Source organism: Aquarana catesbeiana, linkage group LG01, assembly GCF_042186555.1.
Source record: "Aquarana catesbeiana isolate 2022-GZ linkage group LG01, ASM4218655v1, whole genome shotgun sequence".
Taxonomy (NCBI): Eukaryota; Metazoa; Chordata; class Amphibia; order Anura; family Ranidae; genus Aquarana; species Aquarana catesbeiana.
The window spans coordinates 220,030,541-220,053,521 of record NC_133324.1 but is presented as its reverse complement, the minus strand read 5'-3'; the positions used below and the strand labels follow the sequence as shown (position 1 = coordinate 220,053,521).

The window sequence follows — 22,981 nt, the reverse complement described above, 5'->3', positions numbered from 1 at the left end:
AGGATATACAGACATTGAAGGGGAAGTGATCTCTGCAAACAGATCTCCCAGAATGAAACCTGGTGGATACATGAGATGGGATCTCTGTGGTCTAAGGGGTTTATCTGGTCTATCAGGTTTAAATATAGATATTGACCTAAATTGCTACATCTCAAATTATTAATATAGCATCCCCAGCGATTTCTTCACCAATGATGATTATGAATTCAACATCAGAACATCCCCTCCCTGATCTTTATAACATTTACATAGATATATGGCAGTTTTCTCATTAGAACTACATAAGAACTTTGGAGAAATAATTATTTTATTTAAAGTAGCACCTGAAGAGTGATATCTCTCCAATTTTCAAATTCCAAAAAGTGTTTATGGGTGTAATTGTATCCATGACCACTAGATGGTAATAGAGGTTACAGAAAAAGGTTTAACTGCGCTGACCCTAAATAGTATATTTATCTTACCACTTATCAAAAACAATCTTTATCAGTGATAAATCATCATGAATTCAAATAATGTGCATATTTAGTGAACTGCCATAATATAAAGAAAGTAATCCTTCTTAATCAAGAAAAAAATATAAAAATATATTTTTAAAAAATCATGTGTTAAACAAAAAACAGTCCCAATAATCCTCTTCAAAAGATGGTTATCCGAATCCCATGTGCCCAAAACCAAATCCTAATTGGAAAAATTTCACCAATTCGTGAAACACCACCACCTTCTAAAATGGACACTCACCAGAAACAAGGTAAAAAGACGCCTTTGGTTAATGTTGGGTTAACCACGCCACTCATATAGACATGCCTGAAGATTTCCCAATTGAATGCCAGTAATCACTCCTTGCATCTCCACATTAATCTCAGGATCTCATAAGAAGCAAACAGCTATCATTGCGCAACATGATAATTTATTCAATCATTAAAATAAGTATAGGGAATTTTCACTCACAAATGTGGTGCCTATAGACCGGCACTAGGTCTTTCCAGCAATGCTCTTAGGGCTAGCAAGTGCTGTTCTGTCTCCCGGGATTGGTCGTATGATCCAAGCCTCGATTCGGTGCAGGTTGGGACAGGAAGTGACGTACAATTTAGGGTCGGAACAGTTACACCTTTTTCTGGGATCTATTACTGCAGCAGATATGCTATTTAAATCAATAGGTAAAGTTACACAATATCATAGATTTATATATCTCTGCGCTGGTGACACATTTTTTCAAAGTATTAGAGCTTAGCCTTAGCATATTTAATTTGTTAGGAAGGAAGAGGTAACATAATTTGTATGTTTTAATTTTTATATATATTTATTGTTTTGGATGTATATGTTTATGAAAGGTGGTATATAATTGTTAATGAAAAGTTATATTTATTGTATTTGATGTGATTTATGACATTTGCTCTAGCTATATAGGGATTGACACCATTTTAACCAATGATAACAAATGGTGGGGTATATAAGGCTCCAAGAAAATGGCGACAGGCAAGCTTCCTGATGAAGTGTGTAACACGAAATTCATAGAGGCTGCATGCTCGCTTTCCACTGACGTCATATCTGCATTTTCTGGTTCCTAATCCATTTGTTTTGGAAACGCACACTGCGGCTGATAGAACAGTGTGCACATCTATCTCAAGCTGCACATGTTGGTGCTAACTTAAAGCACATCTTAATGTAAGTGTGCATTGCTTCATATGTCTGCTTGTTTTCATTGGTACTAAACATATTTGCGCTATGAATTTCTTATGCTTTTCCCGAGCTACATTGCTTGATTCTCATTAAAGTTCTAAGGATGGCTTCCATCCACACTACTGACTGAGAGAAATCCAATCTATTGATAAGGCTTTTTTGTTCAGGGTTCTGGTGAGCTTGCATTGTTTATGCACAGATTGTGGTGGATAACCATTAGAAAGTTTTTACTTGATATTTTTTTTTATGGTGACTGGACTTTTTATTTTTTCCTTTTTGTGAAAATATATGAAGGCATTTTAATTGGATTATTTTCATATAATAATTTACTTGTTTATTTCTTGTTTGTTGTTTATTAATTTGCCACAAATTTTGAAAGATGAAGGTTTAATATAAGATAGCACCATACCTTTTAATATATATTTATCCATGGTTTTGGAGTGGTTTATCCACTTTTAAAGGGGCAGCTTCACTAATTTTTTATAATTGTTTCACAATTCTCTGGCACCATCACGTATCACTTTATTTTTACATTATGAGTATTACACAAGCTATCATTAAGCTGGTCTACATGGACCTGGGAGGTCTGATTTGAGAGAGGTATTAGTCCCTATGTTTCAGTTTTTTCTTACTTCAAACAGTATAAGTTTGTATTAGGTTTGCAACATTCTGTTTTCCCCTCATTCTTATGGACCTTCTATTGTTTAACAGAAAATACCCATTGTGTATTTTGATCATGGGGTTATATAGAAGTTTTATTGTGCTAAATAAATATGCTACAGACACAAAAAGTGCAATGATCTTAAAGAAATGCAATATTTTATAAAATTAACAGGAAAAATTGAATATTTTGCATAAGTTACCAGACCAGCAAGTAACCAATAATACCTTAAATATTACATTACAGCACATATTAAAAATCTATAGAAAACGTACAGTCTAGGACCTTTTCAAAGAACACTCTTTGTTTTATAGAGAATCGCTGGCAAGATTTCTCGACAAATATAATATGCCTGTTGTTTTAATGATGATTTTTTACTCAGCCACCCTTTAAAAGTGTATCTTTGTAAAATAAATTTTTACTCTAAACAGTTTTTTCATCAATTACTGTTGAGATCACTGAATATAACCATTTAACACATTAGCTGACTTTCCCTGAAACAGAAAAGCAGCCAATAACCGGTACCACAATCTGTAGTGACTGACTTGCAAAAGCTGGAGCAAAGAAAATTGTTAAAAAGTGGAGTTGTGGTCCTAATTATTAAATACGCTTTACATTTCAAATAAATCATTTCAAAAAGTCTGGTTGCTACAGTGATCCTATTCAGTTTTGCTCCATTATCCTTTGCTCCAGTTTTGTCAGATGAACCCTCGCCTACATACTATATTACAACATATTAAAAAAAACAGCAGATGTAGCACATGACAAGCACTTCCAAAAACAGTGGAAGTTGTTGTGCCTTTTGTAGGATCATCATGGAAACATCCCTTTTATTGTTTAAAGTGGTTGTAAACCTCAGGCATGAAATATGAACAAAGCATATCCCTCCATAGTGTGAACGTATCTCAATCCAGAGCACTTTCATTTAATTTTTGTGCCTTGTTCTGTCTGGCAAGTGTTCCTGATACCAAAAGGTAAAAAGGTGATGGAGAGGGAGATCCAGCACGCAGCCTGTAATTGTCAGCCTCAGCTCTGTTCCTGTGTGCTGTGTGTGCAGGTTGGGGGGGGGGGGGGGTATATCCCTTACTTCCGATCAGCTCTTGGAGCTCTCCTCACTGAGCTCTGAAGTGTGTAATTTCAGCTCCCCGCCCAGTGTTTTCTTACAGCTCTGACAAGCTTGATAAATTCTGGACTTTGAATAGATATAGACAACATAAGACTGCAGATGAACAGGTACAATTTATGTAGGATGATTTGTTTCACCTCTGTGTATCACCTGAGGCCAGTAACTTCACTGGGTATTTGTGAGGGTTTACAACCACTTTAAAGAGCAACTCAAGCTAAAACCTTTTTTTACAGAGTGTGCTGGGGATAAAAACCCTCCTGTGATTTATTTTTTTTTTCTGTGGCCTGTTACTCCATTGTAAAAACTTCCGTTATTTCCTGTTGGTCTGGCTATAACAATGAACCTCTCCCTTCCAAAAATGATAAAAGCCTAGCTTTTTAATACTCAGTTAAAACTTACCTACCATGCAGCCAAAAAGTGCCCATCTTTACTCTGTTTAAGCAAACAACTAACAAGCACCATAGATTACAGTGTAGGTAGTGAGACAAGTAAGTAATAATTTTCCTCCTTTTTCAGGCTGGGCTTTATTTTTTTCAGATGTAACAGAGTTGCTTTAATTTGACTCATATCTGTTCAGTTCTAATATGCTAAAAATGAGGAGTGGCCCGCACTATACAAATATGTTTAAATTCATGTATATGTAATTGCCTTTTTTTAAATGTAACTAGATTCATGTTGTTGGGCTATTTTAGATATATGTTATGCATATTTATTATCTATCTTCAGAGATCAGCAATGCAAATTATTATGTTAAGTTGGGTAATAGTTATGCAATGTTTACAATAAATGTCTTTACAGCTGGATACCATATGCAGAGCCCAGTTCTACTGTTTATTGAGATCCCTTTCAGAAATATAATTTGCTAAGAATATGTATTAGCAGACATAAAACCAAATCTTTGCAGCTGTTTTCATATTTGTATGTACTGCTTTGTTCCATGGTGATAAAAATATGTATTTTCTTACTTGTCTGTTTTTACAGCTATTGTTGCCTGCATTGTTTCCCCTAATTTCCCACAGTGTCAATGCTGGCTTCATTTTAGATACAGTGAAAACAAGGGAAATAATTTTCCTATAGATTTCATGTTCATTTTAATTCCCCCTTAGTCCTTTTAAAATAATTTTGATCTCTGCCTGTTCTCACAAGCAGATCATATACATTCACAGAACCTTAAAGGGAAACTATAGTATAGTTGCAGTGAATATACATGTTCCATTGTTACTTTTATCCATATGCAAGTTTTAATGTGACATTCATACTTAAATACTTCTTGTTCCCTATTTTGTGAAGTTATTTCATATATACATTTGTAGGCTTTCTTTTTAGTAGGCACCTATAATATCAGTATAGAATGTGGATGGAGCTAAAATAAAAGACCTATTAAGGCACCATCCCCATCAACACTACCACGAAAGTAGAGTTTCTCTATTTTCCAGGAAAACTTCCAATGATGAAGAAAAAACTTGATAATTATGGCACTTTAATTGTGCCACGAAATAGAGGTATTACACACCAATTCAATAAAAATACAAAATCTTTTTTACAAACAATTAAAAAAAAATGTAAAATGTGTGCAACCAATTACATTATAGACAATTTTAAGCTTATTAAGTAAACTTATATTTATCGTTTTGTAGAAGCAGACTTTTTCGTAGATGGTGGATCAACATGTTTCGCATAGCTTTCTACTTCAGGATACACACTTACACATAAGTAGTCGACTGGCTCGCAACATATACAGTATATAAAAGGGGGCCATTAACTTAATCCTCCACATATCATGTATGTAAATAACTGTCCAGACCGATCAGTAATAAATGTAAACAGCATAGTCCATGTCATGTAAAAATTACTCCACTGTCTCAATGAGTCTCAAATGACTCCAACAGACTATTCTGTTTACATTTATTACTGATCTGTCTGGACAGGTATTTACGTGCATGATATGTAGATTCTGTTGATGGCCCCCTTTTGACATGTTTCTCCTTTTAGTCAATCGACTACTTACGTGTGGGCTTGGATCCTGAAGAAGCAAGCTGTTCACCATGCTTCTAGAAAATGATGATTGTACATTTACTCAATAAGCTTACATTTTGTGTTTTTATTGACTTGGTGTATAACCACTTCCATACCAGGCCTATTCTGGCACTCCTCTCCTACATGTAACAATCATAATTGCTAGAAAACTACTTAGAACCCCCAAACATTATATATGTCTTTTTTTTAGCAGAAACCCTAGGGAATAAAATGGCGGTCAATGCAACTTTTTATGTCACACGGTATTTGCATAACATTTTCAAATGCTTTTTCTGGAAAAAAAAAACATTCTCATGAATTAAAAAATAACAAAACAGTAAAGTTAGCCCAATTTTTTGTATAATGTGAAAGATGAGTAAAGACGAGTAAATAGATACCCAACATGTCACGCTTTAAAATTGCACACACTCATGGAATGGCGCCAAACTTCAATACTTAAAAATATCCTAAGGCGATGCTTTACCATTTTTTACAGGTTACCAGTTTAGAGTTACAGAGAAGGTCTAGTGCTAGAATTGTTGCTCTCACTGTAACAAACGCGGCAATACCTCACATTTGTGGTTTGAACGGCGTTTACATATGTGGGTGGGACTTACCTTGGGCATTCACTTCTGTGTGCGAACACACAAGGATGGGGCGCTTTAATTTTTTTTTTTAATTGTTTATTTTGCTTTATTTTTTATTTTTACACTTTCTTTAAAAAAAAAATTATCACTTTTATTCCTATTACAAGGAATGTAAACATCCCTTGTAATAGGAATAGTGCATGACAGGTCCTCTTTATGGAGAGATATGGGGTCCCCACATCTCTCCTTCAGGCTGAAAAGCATGAGATCAAAAAAAAATTAATGATCCCATGCTTTCCAGCCGTGATCGGGACTTTGTTTACAACTGCTGCCCAGACATGACGTCATAACGTTGCACCCGAGCCTCTGATGGTCATAGAGATGACTGGTGATGATCTGGTCAGTGGAAATCTCTATGCTCGTCATCTGGTGGTGGCGGATTATTTCTCCGGGTCGCCGAAGGCACGGGAGAGCACGGAGAAGCACCAGAGAGTGGCGGGAGGGGGGTTCCCCTCCCGTCACCTGTGAGAACGATCGAGTGGTGGAATTGCCGCTATGATCATTCTTACGGTGCACAGAGTCGCTGGCTCTAAAAGATGATACTTGAATGGTGCCTGTAGCTGCAGGCTTCATTCAGAAATCCCCACTAAAATTCAAAGACGACGTATGACGTCCTTGAGCTGGAAGTGGTTATCGAGTTTTCTCTTTATCATTGGAAGTTTTCCAGGAAGATTTCTCTGCATCTATAATATCACACAATGGAGTCAGCATTTCTTTTTAATAAATACTGACCAGTTAAAGGATAAGCCACATAGTTTTTAGTCAGTGTGAACACTGTGATATCACTTGTGAGGGGAATCAGAAAAGTAAGCTCCCATGTACTGTATATAATTACAAACAAGTTTTTAAATCATTAACTTACCTTGATAAGATTATTTACATTACCTAATCACATTCACATTTGTACATGAAAACATTATTAACATTATAAATTCCCTTTAAAGTAGCAGTCTCTTTATTTTGGCAGTTGAAGAATGGTTAACTGTGCCTCTCCAATAATCAATGGCTCTCCAATTTGTTTTTTGTTTTTTTAAGCCAGATAATGATGTTATTTTTTGGAAGCACTACCCACAAGCAAGCAAACTTGCCAGTATATAGGACTTTACCTGGCTCTACATGACTTGGTATCTTCCCAACTTCTCCAATCACCCACTCTTCCTCATATAGAAGACAGTCCCTTTCTTGAGGTCTGAGGACATCTTATGATAAATACTGCTCTTCATTTCCTTATTTTCATATATGGCCCACTGATGGTGCTTTTACAGATTTAAGTAGGAAAACATATGCAGCTCTATGCATATATGCATATTGAGGGACAGGACCTCCTCTACCACTACAATAAACTGGGCCTTTATTTATTTATGATTCCCCAGGGTACATACAAATGGTAAGGTCCTTTTGTACAGGCTTCCCAAAGAGAATGTACTATGGGATGTAGTATAATATTTGCTTTATATGTTGAGCTATTTGAATGTTACTGTTCACCAATCAAGAATATGCATTAAAAGAAGGTGATGGGTACATTGATGATTCCAGAACTGCCCAGATAAATGCCTGCCAATGGACCTGCTCCACAAGTGACTTATGATATATATGACAAATATATGATCTATATTTTACTCTTTCTTTACACCAGTAAAATGTTTTTTTTGTTTTTACAATGGAAGCACCAACCTTAAACACTGCACATATCTGGTAGTGGTGCTTATTGGTCATATTTGGGAGAGATTCTTGCCCTAAGACCTAATTACTATGTGGTATATTGATTGTCCGCTATAACAGGTATTATGTTCTATATAGGTACAGTAGAAACATGGTGCCAGCAACAGTCCATTAGTATGTGGCTATCAGGATTTGTATTCTCTACTGAAGAAAGTGTTGTAAAACTCCAAAGAATAGAAGGATTTTTGCACATTTAGTCACTAATAGTAAATTACATTTTCAAGCTTTAGACAGCTCCAATGATTCTCTATAAAAAAAAAAAATTGTGTTTAGTTCTAGGGTGTATAGGCTGCTACAGTAATTGGCACATGGGGAGATAAATATTTTAACCATTATTATCCTTCACAAAAGTAATTAATACTTGATAGTATATTTCACTGTTACCTGTGGATGATATATATAATTTTAAGACAATGTAAGTAGCACTGCACCTTTAAGCACCCATTAATTTACCATAATAACTCTGACATCACAAGGGCAAATTATTCATAATACATCGGTGGTCTGAGTTACTTTAAAAAAACACATTTTGCATATTCTACAAAAAAAAAAAAAATACACAGTCTGTTCTTATAAATAAAAGTGTTCATTTAAATCATCCTCTTGCCAGCTAATAAAAAACATATTTTATCATTTTCAGTTCTTCAATGTTGATACAACCATTTCCTCTGGCGAATAGTTTACATTAGGAGCAACACATTCGGAACTAGACGCATAGTAAGACATTTTGGACTTTGGTAGCCAGTACCATAAGTTCATGAAGTCCCTTGTCAATGTAATTTTAAAAAATAAAGATACAATCATAATTATCTTTTAATTTTAAAAATTCTAAAGATGAGCAAAAGTAGTGTTTATATATTTAAGTCTTTTTTTTTTTTTTATAAATTATAAAACTCATGTCTCTTCCCAAAGAGAAGCATAATGCACTTTTGTGGTACCTTTGCCAGCAAATATTTGGGTCACATTAACAAATACAATAAGTCATATTGCATTTAACTCCCCATTAAGAACTATCTTCTGTAATAAAAAAAAGAAACCTTTATGGTCTTGATCAATGTGCTCCTTAAGACCATATTAATCATAGCTCTTATCCAAAACACACACATGGGAAACAGTAAACTCATCTTCAGCAGGGATTTAAAAGACTGGTCATCAGTAGAGTTTATTTGCCTGTGATAACAGCGGATATCCTTTGGAAGACACAGAGGAGTTTTGAAACCATCTTGTCCTATTTTGAGGTAAACTCCCCCCAGTATTAGAGTTGGCATGTCAGGAGTGAGTTCTGTTATAGCCAAAACCTAAATGTTTCTCTAACCATATTTCTGCTAACTGAGCAGCAGATGCAAATGTACTTGCTTTAGAACCCAAGCACATTTTATATTGTTTAGGGTTTAAATTAGGGTCACATTGGACAGGATGAAACACATGAACTACCCCTGTTTCTTGACTACGAAAGGCCTTCAGTCCTGAAGAGAGAACTTTAGTAAAGAGATCCACATCTTCTAATCCCCAACCTTGAATAGAGGTATCAAACCCGCCAATTTTTAGCAGATCACTTTTATAAATGCAAGTAATTCCAAAACCATAGTCCCTCCAAAAGCCAGTTTTCTTTGTAAAAACAAAGTTGTTTTCTGTTGGAGGATTTCCTCCGTAAACTACTTTTGGATCATATTGACTGAATACAATTGGGTAATATACTTGTTGTCCTTGCACAGTGTTGTCCCGGCATCTCTGTAAAAAGTCTGATGTAAAGATTAAATCTACATCACAAAACAGCAGCAATGTGTCATTGTCAAACTGAGCAGAGCCCCTTTCAAGACTCAACCCCCTGGAAAAGGATCCTGACATTTTCATGATGGACATTTCTGCTTGTGGGTATTTGGTTTGGTATTCAGCCATGAGTTCCATGTGCTTATTGGAGTCTGAGTCTTTTTCAGAGTTAAATAAAATAATCAGCAGCTTCACATTCTGCTTTGGAACCAGACAGACTTTCTCATAGTTTTCCATAAACCTTGTAAAGATATCGTATCTTCCAGTGAGCGGGACAAGGAAGTGAATTTTTTTGTTGATGTTTTCTTTCATTTCCTTAGTTACATGAAGGGCAGAAAACATTTTCAAAGAATTAGAAAAAAATGAAAAGGACTGAGTATCACTATTGATGCTCTGAAGAAAGCTCTGCACATCCAACTCTTCTTCCTCTTTGAAAAATGGCTTGCTAAATGATTGTTGTAGGTATGCGTGCCTTCTTACTGGAACAGTTAGCTTTCTTCCTTTATGTCTTTTATATAACAGCAACAAATCTAATATATATTCCACTCCATACATAGGATGGATCCTACGGTACCCATACTGGATTTCTTTGAAATCGATTAACCTTCCTCTTGATTTGGAGTTCTCATTGATCATTTCCATCACTTGCATCACTGTGTCATCCAAAGACACCTTGAGAAGGTTATTTAGACTCTGGCATGGTGGAGCATTTGCAGACATTGAATAAATATGTTTTCCTGTGAGAAACTCCCATTCAATTACTTCGCTCCTTTCTCGTGGCTGAAATCTATTGAATGATGGCATCATACCAAGCTGCTGGTCTAGTTTGCTTATCTCTGTGTTACTGAGCTTGCTCATCACAACACTTTCCCTGTGTAGCTGGATAGTGTGAAAGCGCAGTTCAGAAATCTTTCGGCTCAGTATATAATTATGCAGTCGGTACTGGTATGCTGGTCTTTTATTAGGGTGCAATGTTATAGCTGTATGAATTTTGCTGTTGTGCAAATCTTGAATATATCCTTTTCTGTTGTGTTCGTAATTTTCATGGAATAGTTGCTGCATCTGGAAAAAAACAAACAGAACCTGTTAGGTTGATATATGGAAATAAATTAGCATGTCATATACTGTTCAAAACAAACAAAAAGGAGCAGCAAATAAATAAAAAATCTATACGCCTACAACCTAAACTCTTTGCAACAGGAAAAAGGTTATCGACTATAATTAGGTTCCCACATTCAGAACTTTACAGTGAGAAAGAAGACAAACTACCTTATTTAAGGTGACTCTATCATCAGATTTAGATAAGGATTTACGTTATTACCTAAACCAAGCACATAAAGGTATTTTTATGGCATATTACTTTTTAAATGAATCTCTTTTGCATTTCAGGGACCTCTGTGCTGTGCTGTCTGTAGAACTGAAAACTTCTATTCTAACTAATCTCACTGCCATAATCCACAGTGCATTCATACCTTGTAAGATTGTTAATGCAAGAAAAGATTAGACACAAGAAGGAGTTGATTATTCAATGCTGCCTAAAAACATGCAATGTGGTTTTAAGACCTTCACCGATCAAGCTTACAAAAAACAAAACATGCCCGGAAAATTTGATTGGTTGTCATGGCCTCCAGTTTCCATAAAGAAGCCCCCCTCCTCATGAGTTAATTTGCAATGATCCCATATCAGTATCAAGTACTATTTTAAAATAAAGATCCCTTTATGAGGACCATATTGTAACTATAGCTTTAACCACTTGCCGACCGTCTGCCGTCATTATACGGCAGCTGTTTAAAGGGGAATACCGTTGTTATGGCAGCAGCTAGCTGCCATAACCCCAGTATCCTCTTCAGCAGCGGGCAGTCGGCTTTCAGATAAAAGTGGTCTCAGTGGCGGATTTGCCGTGAGATCACTTTTATCGGGGGCGGGAGAGGGCCGAGCTACGGTCATCTCCAATGCTTACCAGAGCAGCCAATGGTCGTAAAGGAGATTTTTTTTTTTTTTGTAAAAAAAAAAGACATTTTTTTTTATTTGTTATTTTTTATTGCATTTTAGTGTTTCCATGCTTTTTTTCTATTACAAGGGATGTTTACATTCCTTGTAATAGGAATAAAATTGACCCACATTTTTTATTTTAAAGAAACAGTACAAAAATAAAAAATAAAAAGTAAAATAAGTAAATAAGAAAAAAAAATAAATAAAGTGCCCCGTCCCACCAAGCTCGTGCGCAGAAGCGAAAACACATACGTAAGTCGCGCCTGCATATGAAAACTGTGTTCAAATCACACATGTGAGGTATTGCTATGATCGTTAGAGTGAGAGCAATAATTCTAGCACTAGACCTCTTCTGTAACTCCAAACTGGTAACCTGTAGAAATTTTTAAACGTCACCTATGAAGATTTTTAAGGGTCAAAAATTGTGTTTACTTTACTGTTGTCTTATTTTTTAATTAAAAAAAAGTGTATTTTTTCCCAAAAAATTGCGCTTGTGAGACCACTGCACAAATATAATGTTTGGGGGTTCTAAGTAATTTTCTAGCATAAAAAAATGATTTTAACTTGTAAACACCAAATCTCAAAAAGAGACTCGGTCCTTAAGTGGTTAAAGTATGCAAACTGCCTCTTACTGGTTTGAATAGAGACTAAAAAATGTTTGTAGGCCTATGTACCCTGACAGTCAACCACAGAAAGAGATACAGAGGGACATATTTAGGCAGGCCCTTGCAGATGAAAGTATATATTTTTTATTTTTTTATTTTTTATTTTTACAAACTTTACATAAAAAAAGTTAAACAAAAAAACATTGTGCCTTTTTTTATAACTATTTTCATTTTTATCAACACATTTGATACTAATCAACTCCCCTAGCCAAGTATGGATTAGCTTTTGTTACCAGGACCCTCTAATTGAATGTTTTGCAAATAAAAACTTCTGCTGCTAAACAGACGTTTAGGAGCAGTTGGGCTTTTTTTTCAACTGCTCCTGAACTCCCCTCTATGTTATCTTATCACTACATGTACACAGGGTCATTTACAGTCGTTTCTAGAGTTTAGAGGCTTTTTTTGGAATGCAAAAAAATGGGTTCAGAAGCTGAGTTTAGAGGCATTTCAAGCTCCAAATGCTTCTAAATGCGACTAAACACGGTAACACACATTTAGCCGCGTTTCCTTTACAGGTGTTTTTCATTTGTGGCTATAAAAAAAACGCTTCTAAACGAAAACGCGGCAAAACGCCGCTAAACACGGCATGTAAACGCGGCAAAACGGATGTTTTAAACAAGGGTTACTATCTGTCCGGTTAAATCATTCAGGAGAGGTTGTAAAAACGTCCCGTGTACATGAAGCCTTATGCTTTTAACACTTTTATTCCCCCACAATACAAGAGTTAATTCATTGTTTAGTTTGAGGCCTGATTCACACCTATGCAGGTTGTAGTTTACATATTCCAGGTGCAGTTTGCATTTTTCAATAGCAAAAACAACTAGCCCCTGCTGTGTTGTGTGGCCCTACTGGAAGGTGATTTTTTTCAGTATAACACAGCTCAGCTTCATATATATATGTGTATATATATATATATATATATATATATATATATATATATATACTGTATACAGTATGTAAAATATTCCAAAAGAACTGTTTTCCATTTCTAAAACTTTTCCCGTCTAAGATAATTAAAGTAATTCTGTAAACCACAGTTACTGACTTAATGTGGGCATTACACAGGTCATCTAATTTTTCAAAGCTTCTGAAACATATTACATATATTACAGAGTTGTCCATACATGAATAATATTATAGCGCACTCCTTGGTGGATGTTCTGCATGCAGCCAGCTGACTGTTCTATTCCCATTTGTACTGTTTATTTTGTGGCAGCCATATATCCATTTACTGTGAGCTCTGAGCCAGAACATCCATTAAATCCTCTACAAGTTTGTGTTATCACAAAAGAAAGGTTGCTAACTTGAATAGCTTCCTAATGCAACCCATGATGTCACAATAACACATTTAAGTAAACTTTTAATCACAAGACTCAAATACTAAGAATTAAAATGCCTAAGGTCATAAATAGTAATCAATCTTTAAAGTAGCCATAAGCCCTGGTTCACACTGGAGCGTTTTGACATGCGATTTGACAAGTCAAATCGGTGGCAATTGCCGTCAACGGCACCTTCCTAATCGGTGCAAAGCCGCATCGGCGGCACTACACAGATTTCAAAAGGTAGTTTCTGTACTACTTTTTGCGATTTTGGGCTGCGATATACATTGGCATGTGTGCAGAAACCTGCACAGATGTCTCTGAAATTGCGGCTGAAATCAGGATTGACATGTGGGAGTGAAAGCGTGCGAGTTCGGTTGAACTTGCACAGCTTCATTCCCACAGCTCAGTGTAAACCTGGGCTAAGGGTTGAAGTGTGATATTAGAGATTTCTCCTTCACCTGAAGTGTAAACATTGAGCATTCCATGCATGTTCCCCTAATTATCTTTCAGGCAAGCTTTGTGCAACAGCCCCAAAATATTTTTATACAACACATCCTGAAGGTAATAGTTGATGTGGATGGATCAACCCCCTACGGCAACAGAGCTTTTGGTCTCATTATTCTACTCCTTTGTTTCCTATATACACTGAAATCTGTAGGAAATTAATCTTCTCAATTTCATCAGGTTTTGGAATTATTTTTTCCTTTTCTGACCAGATTTAGACCCCAAAATTGTTTCATCCACATTCATCTGAGCAGTGCAATGTGGTATTTGCCAGCTACAACCTCATTTGTTTTACTTAGATTTTTTGGAATCTAAATTTCACGGAAAAATCAAGAACCCGCTGACAGCTATTTATTTTTAAGGAAAATTTTAGTCTAAAATAAGGTACGTAATAACAATTGAAATAAATATCATTAGCAGATTGATGAGGGGGAAAGGTCAAATCAGGAAGACAAAATATGAGCAAATTAAAGTCCAGCTTTAAACAACCATGAAATAAGGGAACTGGTTTTGTGTCACAGTAAAGGCTGAGGTAATTTAAAAAGTTTATATGTAATTTGGTAGCTGAGTAGGTAAACCTTCTTTTTAAGAAGACAGAGTTATTCGTTTCTTTAAAACTTTCATATTTTTGCTTTTATCCCCTAGCTATAAAAGTCTAGTTTATTCCTTAACCAGGAACAGATCCATGCCAGAGGCAGTGCATTGTTTACAAAAGATTAATATAGTAAGCCTGAAAAACACCACTGTTACAAAATACTGTACACAAGCACATGGCCGGGAAGCCTTTCATATCCTAAATACAAACTTTGCACATTCGGCAGCTAAATAAAGTAAATGTTACATAATTACCTTTTTTATTTGCACAGTTTTATGGTTTATAAACTTTCTGAGGTCTAGTGGAATGCAGAAAGCAGATATATTTTAAAGGAACAAGTAAACTTTAAAGTGAACATAAATTTGATACATTGCATCTTACTACTCCTTAGATGTAGTGACTGCATTTGTTTTTCATTTTGTGGGTGTTTCACCTTTATTTTTACATGATGATCCTGCCAGTAACGCACTTCATGTTCTAGGTTGACAACATTCACCCACTGTACTGTATCTATACAGGAGCAGTATAACAATAAGAAGATTTCGCGCTTCAAATCTATCACATAATCAATAAATTGAAATATCATATAAGTGAACATATATGTGAAGCTATAACTTGGCTGTGCAAAAATTATGTGAATATATGAAAACAATCTCAACAAAATAGTCCAAGTGAACTGATTAATATATTCCCATCATGCAGTGAGAAAATTCATGATAAATGTGTCACATCAGCTGGGATCAGATGTGGGGAGAGATAATGATGATAATCGTCTGAGGCGCCTCCTTACTTGACTTCCGGTTACGTCTGCTCTCTGCCAAGGGCGTGGCAGAGAGCAGACGTAACCGGAAGTCAAGTAAGGAGGCGCCTCAGACGCCGCTCCTGAAGTTTTTTGCTGTTTTATGCTGTTTTAAAGGCTTTTTAAATGTAAGAGACCACTTGTAGTACCTAATAAATTACTTTTATTTAAAATACTACACTATTGGAGGCCTTTCTCTCTCCCCTCCCCCTTTTATCCCACCGGATCGGTGGAGCCCAGGTGGGCAACCTCCTCTTTATTTGATAGGTATCCATATACTGAGAAGATAACTCAGCCATCACAGATGCTAAGCTTGGATAACCAATACGCTACAACACACAGCATCCATTAAAGAATCCTTTTGATGCCTGTATTCGCTTCCCTTAAGGTGAGAGTTCTGAGAGACTGGTTAGACCGGCTCTCTCCATAGGAAGATTATTATCATTATCTCTCCTCACATCTGATCCCAGCTGATGTGACACATTTATCATGAACTTTCTCACTGCATGATGGGAATATATTAATCAGTTCACTTGGACTATTTTGTTGAGATTGTTTTCATATATTCACATAATTTTTGCACAGCCAAGTTATAGCTTCACATATATGTTCACTCATATTATATTTCAATTTATTGATTATGTGATAGATTTGAAGCGCGAAATCTTCTTATTGTTATAGTTTTGTAGGGTGTAATGTGAACACTTTTTGATTTTGCAGCAGTTTATATAGACATCATCACTATTTATTCACGTTGGCACCATTTATAGAATTGATGTTTTGTTGTCATCACATTTCTTATACTCACAACAGCGCGAGGGATAACACTACATATACAGGAGCAGTGTTGTCACCCTAGAACAGGACGTGTGTTAGGACTACAGAACCCACCCTCATCATCTTCATGACATAGTAGGGAGGTGTCCTGTAGTCACAGAAAGAACTGGGAACAGTGCTAACTAATAAGAATCATCAGTGTTTGAATGCACAGGAAGCTACATGTTCACTGGATTTCTCCCAGGATCAAAAGGTATTTTTCCATTTTTTGAACAGATATAGCAAAAAGCTTTAAATTATATATTTAACAGACCAAAAGGTGTCAAAGAGGAGAAGTTCATTGTTACGGATCACATGCAATTTAACAAAACTCTTATGCTGCGTACACACCACCGGTTTAGCCGTCGGAATAAACTCCAAAGGTTTCTCCGACGGAATTCCGACGGAATTCCATTCAAGCGGTCTTGCCTACACACGGTCAATCCAAAGTCCGAAAAAGTCTGACCGTCTAGAATGCAGTGACGTACAGCACGTACGACAGGACTAGAAAAAGGAAGTTCAATAGCCAGTAGCCAATAGCTTCCGTCTCGTACTTGCTTCAGAGCAAGCGCCGTTTTTGGTCCGTCGGAACAGCATACAGACGAGCAGTTTTCCCGATAGGAATTGGTTCTGTCGGAAATATTTAGAGCATGTTCTATTTCTAGGTCCATCAGAAATTTCGTAAAAAAAGTCAGATGAGGCACACACAGGATCGGATGAAAAGCTTCCGACTGACTTTTTCTGTCGGACATTGCACTCGTGCGTATGCGGCTTAAGTGGATTTTTAGACAGAGTTTCACAGTTGCTAGGTTTGCTAGAGAGGTGTAAAATTAGAGAGAGAGAGGGAGAGAGAGGGTCTAAAGAGTCTACAACAGGGTGTTAGATGAAATGGCAAAAGAAATAGATGGTTTACTTTTTAACCTGTGTGGGCACAGAAAGCAAATTATTCTGGGTGACTGGTTTGAGAGATCAGCTAATTTACAAACAAGAAACACTCCTAGCTGTGGAAACAGATAATGAATTAACATGGTATTTATTGGAAATTTAAACAGCTTTAAAATTAGTATCTGTGATCCTAGAAAATGTTTACAGTAGAGTATGTCCTTAACTAGAATAAATGGAACAAGCACTGGATCAGTCATGGCTCCAAAGTCAGCAGAAAAAACAGATTTCAGGAGCACATTCTCACAAGCAATTTTATTTTAGGTTGATTTGTTAATTAGATTTAAAAAAGAATACGTCAAGCTTTTTTCCAACTGGAAATATCAGCATTAAAGTTTTATCATACATTTTAAGCATCCCTTGAGCTAACAGAAAATTAAAATAACATAAGCATGACAAGAACATGACTTTAATATATTCACAGGGTAGGTCTACAGGACTTCTGGCTTTCACAATTTTCTGAACCATTATCAGAGTAATGTATGAGACAAATTTCATATTACATTTTAAAATATCAAAATATTCAGCTACACAAACACTGTTTTACACTCTAGAATTGTCCATTCTATCCACTGGGAAATGCTTACATTTTGCTTGCTTTTATGAAGAAACTGAAGATGCATGAAATGCTTAGTCTATATAAGTATTTCAGATGCATCTCTAATTACTTATCAGGAATTAATCTGAATATCTTTGATCACAATTCATAAACTTCTACAGACATAATGAAAATACACATAACACAAAAAATTTACAAAGTTAGTCTTTTGCTAGCAAAATATAAATTAAAGTAGTGTTTTACAAGACAAAATAGACTGCCTTAAAGGCTCCCAGGTCATTCTCGTCTTAGAATGGGGAGAGAGCCTCCTTGAAGTGTAATAATTTGCTTGCTGTAAAGTGGAGGGATAATTGAAATGTTTTCGTTCTGTCCTCCCTTCACGCGGACAGGACGGTCCAAATTCCTACGGTGACTGGTGTTGTGGAGAAACCTCTCTGTGTCCAAGAATATAACCTTTATATGGCATTGTGGACCTCAACGACCAGTTGTTGGCGTCGTACCTAATTGCCCGTAAGACCAGACGCTGGTACAAAAAAGTGTCTGTGTACTTATTTCAATTGGCTCTGCTGAATGCTTATGTGCTATACAAAGCTTCAAGATGAACTGGATCCTTCCTTAAATTCTAGGAAGAGATCATCACAGCCCTTCTGTTTCCAGACGGTGCTGTGGCCCAACTTCCCAATCCAAATGCAGTCAGCCGGCTGCATGAGAGGCATTTTCTGTATGTCCTCCCTGGTACCCCTACCCAACGAGCCCCCAAAGAAAATGTTGTGTCTGTAGAAAGCACGGATATAGGCGTGACAACCGCTATTATTGTCCCTCCTGTCCTGATCATCCTGGTCTTTGCATTGGTGAATGTTTTGAACACTGCCACACACTAGTGGAGTATTAGCATAGGGTACAGCACTGCACAGACTAGGACACACTTTCACAGGGTCTCCAAAGATGCCATCGCATTTTGGGAGACCCGAACCTGAAACCGAACCATTACAACCGTTACAGTTACAAATAAAACTGTAAAAAAAAAAAGTAAACACCCCCCCAAAAAAATAAAAAAAAACAAAAATAGTTGTCGTTTTATTGTTCTCTCTCTCTCTCTATTCTCTTTCTATTGTTCTGCTCTTTTTTACTGTATTCTACAATGCAATGTTTTATTGTTACTATGTTTTATCATGTTTGCTTTTCAGGTATGTAATTCTTTTATACTTTACAGATTACTGTGTTTTATTGTTAACCATTTTTTTGTTTTCAGGTACATCATTCAGCTGCAGCACTGATTTATTTATCTTGAATGCAACAACGTTTGCTCCCACGATACGGTAAACAGCAACTCCAGTGCTGTAGAAGGTGATTTCACCATCACAAAAAAAAAAAAAAGAGCATATATGCCGAAGCATGAGGGCAGGGGTGGAGGGGAGATTTGCACCTAACATTAGGGGCAGATTGCCCCCATGCTTCGGCTTATATTTTTTAGGCACAGATTGCGTTAAAAAATGTTTTATTTTTACTATGTTTTATTGTATTTGCTTTGCAAGTATGGTAAGTCTTACTGTAATGGCCCATACACACGATTGGATTTTCCGAAAACAAAACCGTGGATTTTTTTCCGAAGGATGTTGGCTCAAACTTGTCTTGCATACACACGGTCACACAAATGTCGGAAATTCAGAACGTCAAGAACGCAGTGACGTACAACATGTACGACGGGACTATAAAAAGGAAGTTCAATAGCCAGTGCACTACCCTTTGGGCTCCTTCTGCTAATCTTGTGTTTATCTCGTGTTAGTAGAAGCTTGGTGAGAGATGATTTGCACTTTTCAGCCTCGTGCTTTTCAGTTCGTTTCTGCTTTTCAGTTTGTGCTTGTGGCTTCGTATCTGTTCTTCAGTGCGTGTTGTCAGTTCGTTCCTGTCTTTCAGTGTGTTCTATTTAATAGTTCGCTTCTGTTTTTCAGTGCGTTCTTGTCTGCTCATTTCTGATTTTCAGATCATTCTTCTCAGGTCCTTTCTGATTCTCAGTGTGTTTTATCAGTTTGTTCTGAGCAGCTGACCGCTTTCAAGCCATGTTGCGGGTACGTATTGGTCGTAGAGTTCGTGCTGTGCTTGGGCTTGGTGTTGGAGTTCTTGCTTTGACCCAAGTCCAATCCATGAACAGGGCGAGGAGGAGTTCACGGACGAAGAATTGGTTGCTCCAGCGTGATGCGGGAGATCCAGGAGAATAATCCTGATGATTTCAGGAATTATCTCCGGATGACAGACCCCGTTTTTCATCATCTGTTGGCTTTGCTATCCCCTTATATTATGAAGCAGGACACCTGCATGCGGCAAGCCATCACTCCCAAGCAGAGGCTCGTCGCCACCTTGCGGTACTTGGCGACAGGGAGAAGTTTACAGGATATTAAGTTCACAACTGGAATCTCCCCCCAGGCTCTGGGAATCATTATTCCAGAGACCTGTTCTGCCATCATACAGGTCCTGCAGAAGGACTATATTAAGGTAAGTTTTATCCTTTAACATCACATTCTATGTATTTAATGTTTGCTAATGTATTGTATTTATTTCTTCATTCCATAATTACTATGATTGTAATATGCTGTAAATGTCCTCTTTGTCCTCATGCATTCTGTAAGCTTTTACTGCTCCTTTTTTGTCCTTCATGCATGTTTGCCTCCACTAACCTCCCCAGCATGCTATCCTGGGCCCATACACACCTAGCCTAGTCACTTAATATTTTTTGTCAGCTACATTTTAGTGCTTACCCTAAAAACCCCCTAAAATGTGACCAAATGTTATTGTTGGCCTTAAATTCAGACAGAGTGCAATAGGCTTTTTTAGGGGGGCCAAACTCATTTGGAACCCTCCCTCCCCCCCCCCAACCGCTAAGTCAGCCGATAACAATACTCTATCTGCTGACTTTGCCAAACCCATACACACTATACCTACCTCTTTTGTGTTCATATTTATGGATGAATTCACCAAAGCTTGTAGTGCAAGTGCCTGCCTGAATACTTTCAAAAATTTAAAGTTTTGTTCTCATATTATCTTGATAGGTAATTGCAGAATGTAAAAATGTGCTTCAATTTGTACAGTGTGTATTCATATTTTTGTATTATGACACTTCTTACCTGTCCAGTGGGCTGCCAATATTGTAAGTAAGGAGGGGCTGGCCAAAGTAATCCACATTATTCATGCATTCATCTCTCAATGAAGTGGAGATGGTTACCTGTCCAAAACTTCTCCCCCCCTAAAATTTTTACAATGGGCCATCAGAGGGGGTGAGGAATCTGATAAGTGGACCTTATTATACTTTTGTCTTTAAATACTCATTTCAACAAATGTTATACTTATATTGGCCAAGAATGTTTGTGTCTAATCTGCTTGCAATGTTATGTGCAAAAGTACTATTTTTTTTTTCTTGTTTGACTCCACAGTTTCCTTCAAACCCACAGGAATGGCAGACTGCGGCCTCACAGTTTACCCAGCAGTGGGACTCCCCCAACTGCAGTGGGGCAATAGATGGGAAACACGTCCGCATCCTACCACCCCCCAACTCGGGAACATACTATTATAATTATAAGGGTTAATGTAGTATAGTGTTGCTGACGGTGGTGTCGACGAAGTACGAGTTTTTGGATGTGGATGTGGGGAAAAATGGGCAGATGTCGGATGGTGGAGTCATCTCCCAGATGGAGTTTACAGACAAATCCAGAATGGCAATGATAAAAAAAAAAAAATGAAAGGAACAGTTTAAAAATATAATAAAAAAGCTAAATAAATAATTAAAAAAAGCTCCACTGTCTCCCCTGTGCTCATGAGCAAAGGCAAAAGCAAGCGTCGGTCTGGTGTCATATCTAAACAGCAATTGCACCATGCATGTGAGGTATCACCACGAAGATCGAGGGCAGTAATTTTAGCAGTAGACCTCCTCTGTAAATCTAAAATGGTAACCTGTAAAGGCTTTTAAAGGCTTGTAAAAATGTATGTAATTTGTCGCCACTGCACGTTTGTGTGCAATTTTAAAGCATTTCGCGTTTGGTATCCATGTACTCAGCATAAGATCATCTTTTTTATTCCATCAAACATTTGGACAATATAGTGTGTTTCAGTGCATTACAATTAAAAAAAGTGTGTTTTTTCCCAAGAAATCGCGTTCGAAAAATCGCTGCGCAAATACTGTGTGAAAAAAAATTGCAACACCCACCACTTTAATCTGTAGTGCCTTTGCTTTAAAAAAATATAATGTTTGGGGTTCAAAGTAATTTTCTTGCAAAAAAATAAAATTTTTTCATGTAAACAAAAAGTGTCAGAAGGGCTTTGTCTTCATATGGTTAGAAGAGTGGGTGATGTATGACATAAGCTTCTAAATGTTGTGCATAAAATGCCAGGACAGTTCAAAACAAATGACCCCTTTTTGGAAAGTAGACACCCCAAGCTATTTGCTGATAGGCATGTTGAGTCCATGCCACAAGTTTCGGGAAAATTACACTTTTTTTTTTTTTTTTTTGCACAAAGTTGCCACTAAATGATCTATTGTTCAAACATGCCATAGAAATATGTGAAATTACATCCCAAAATACATTCTGCTGCTTTTCTTGAGTACATGGATAGCACATGTGTGAGACTTTTTGGGAGCCTAAAAACTAAGCACCGCCTTCAGGGTTTCTAAAGGCGTAAGATTGTGATTTTACTCCTCACTACCTATCACAGTTACAGAGGCCCTGAAATGTCCGGATAGCACAAACCCCCCTAAATGTCCCCATTTTGGAAATAGACACCCCAAGGTATTTGCTAAGAGGCATGGTGAGTATTTTGCAGATCTCATTTATTTTTGAAAATGAAGAAAGTAAAGAAAAATGGTTTTTTTCTTTTTTCAAATTTCAAAACTTTGTGACAAAAAGCGAGATCTGCAAAATACTCAACATGCCTCTAAGCAAATAGCTTGGGGTGTCTACTTTCCAAAATGGGGTAATTTGGGGGGGTTGTGCCATCTGGGAATTTCATGGCCTCCAAAACTGTGATAGACAGTGAGGAGTAAAATCAAAAATGTACGCCCTTAGAAAGCCTGAAGGCAGTGATTGATTTTTGGGGTCCTGTAAGCAGATAAACTGCCAAAAAGTCCCACACATGTGGTATCCCCGTACTCAGGAGAAGCAGCAGAATGTATTTTG

General features: G+C 36.9%; 1 protein-coding gene across 1 annotated transcript in view; it reads right to left on the bottom strand.

Annotated features, from left to right (window-relative positions):
* Nucleotides 1-785: 785 nt before the first annotated feature.
* Nucleotides 786-22,981, bottom strand: part of CHSY3 (chondroitin sulfate synthase 3) — a 603,240-nt gene continuing 581,044 nt past the window's right edge. The window contains exon 3 of the mRNA XM_073625123.1: nt 786-10,684. Coding sequence (XP_073481224.1) covers nt 9,122-10,684 — 1,563 coding nt within the window. The 3' untranslated portion in view covers nt 786-9,121. The remainder of the gene's footprint in view (nt 10,685-22,981) is intronic.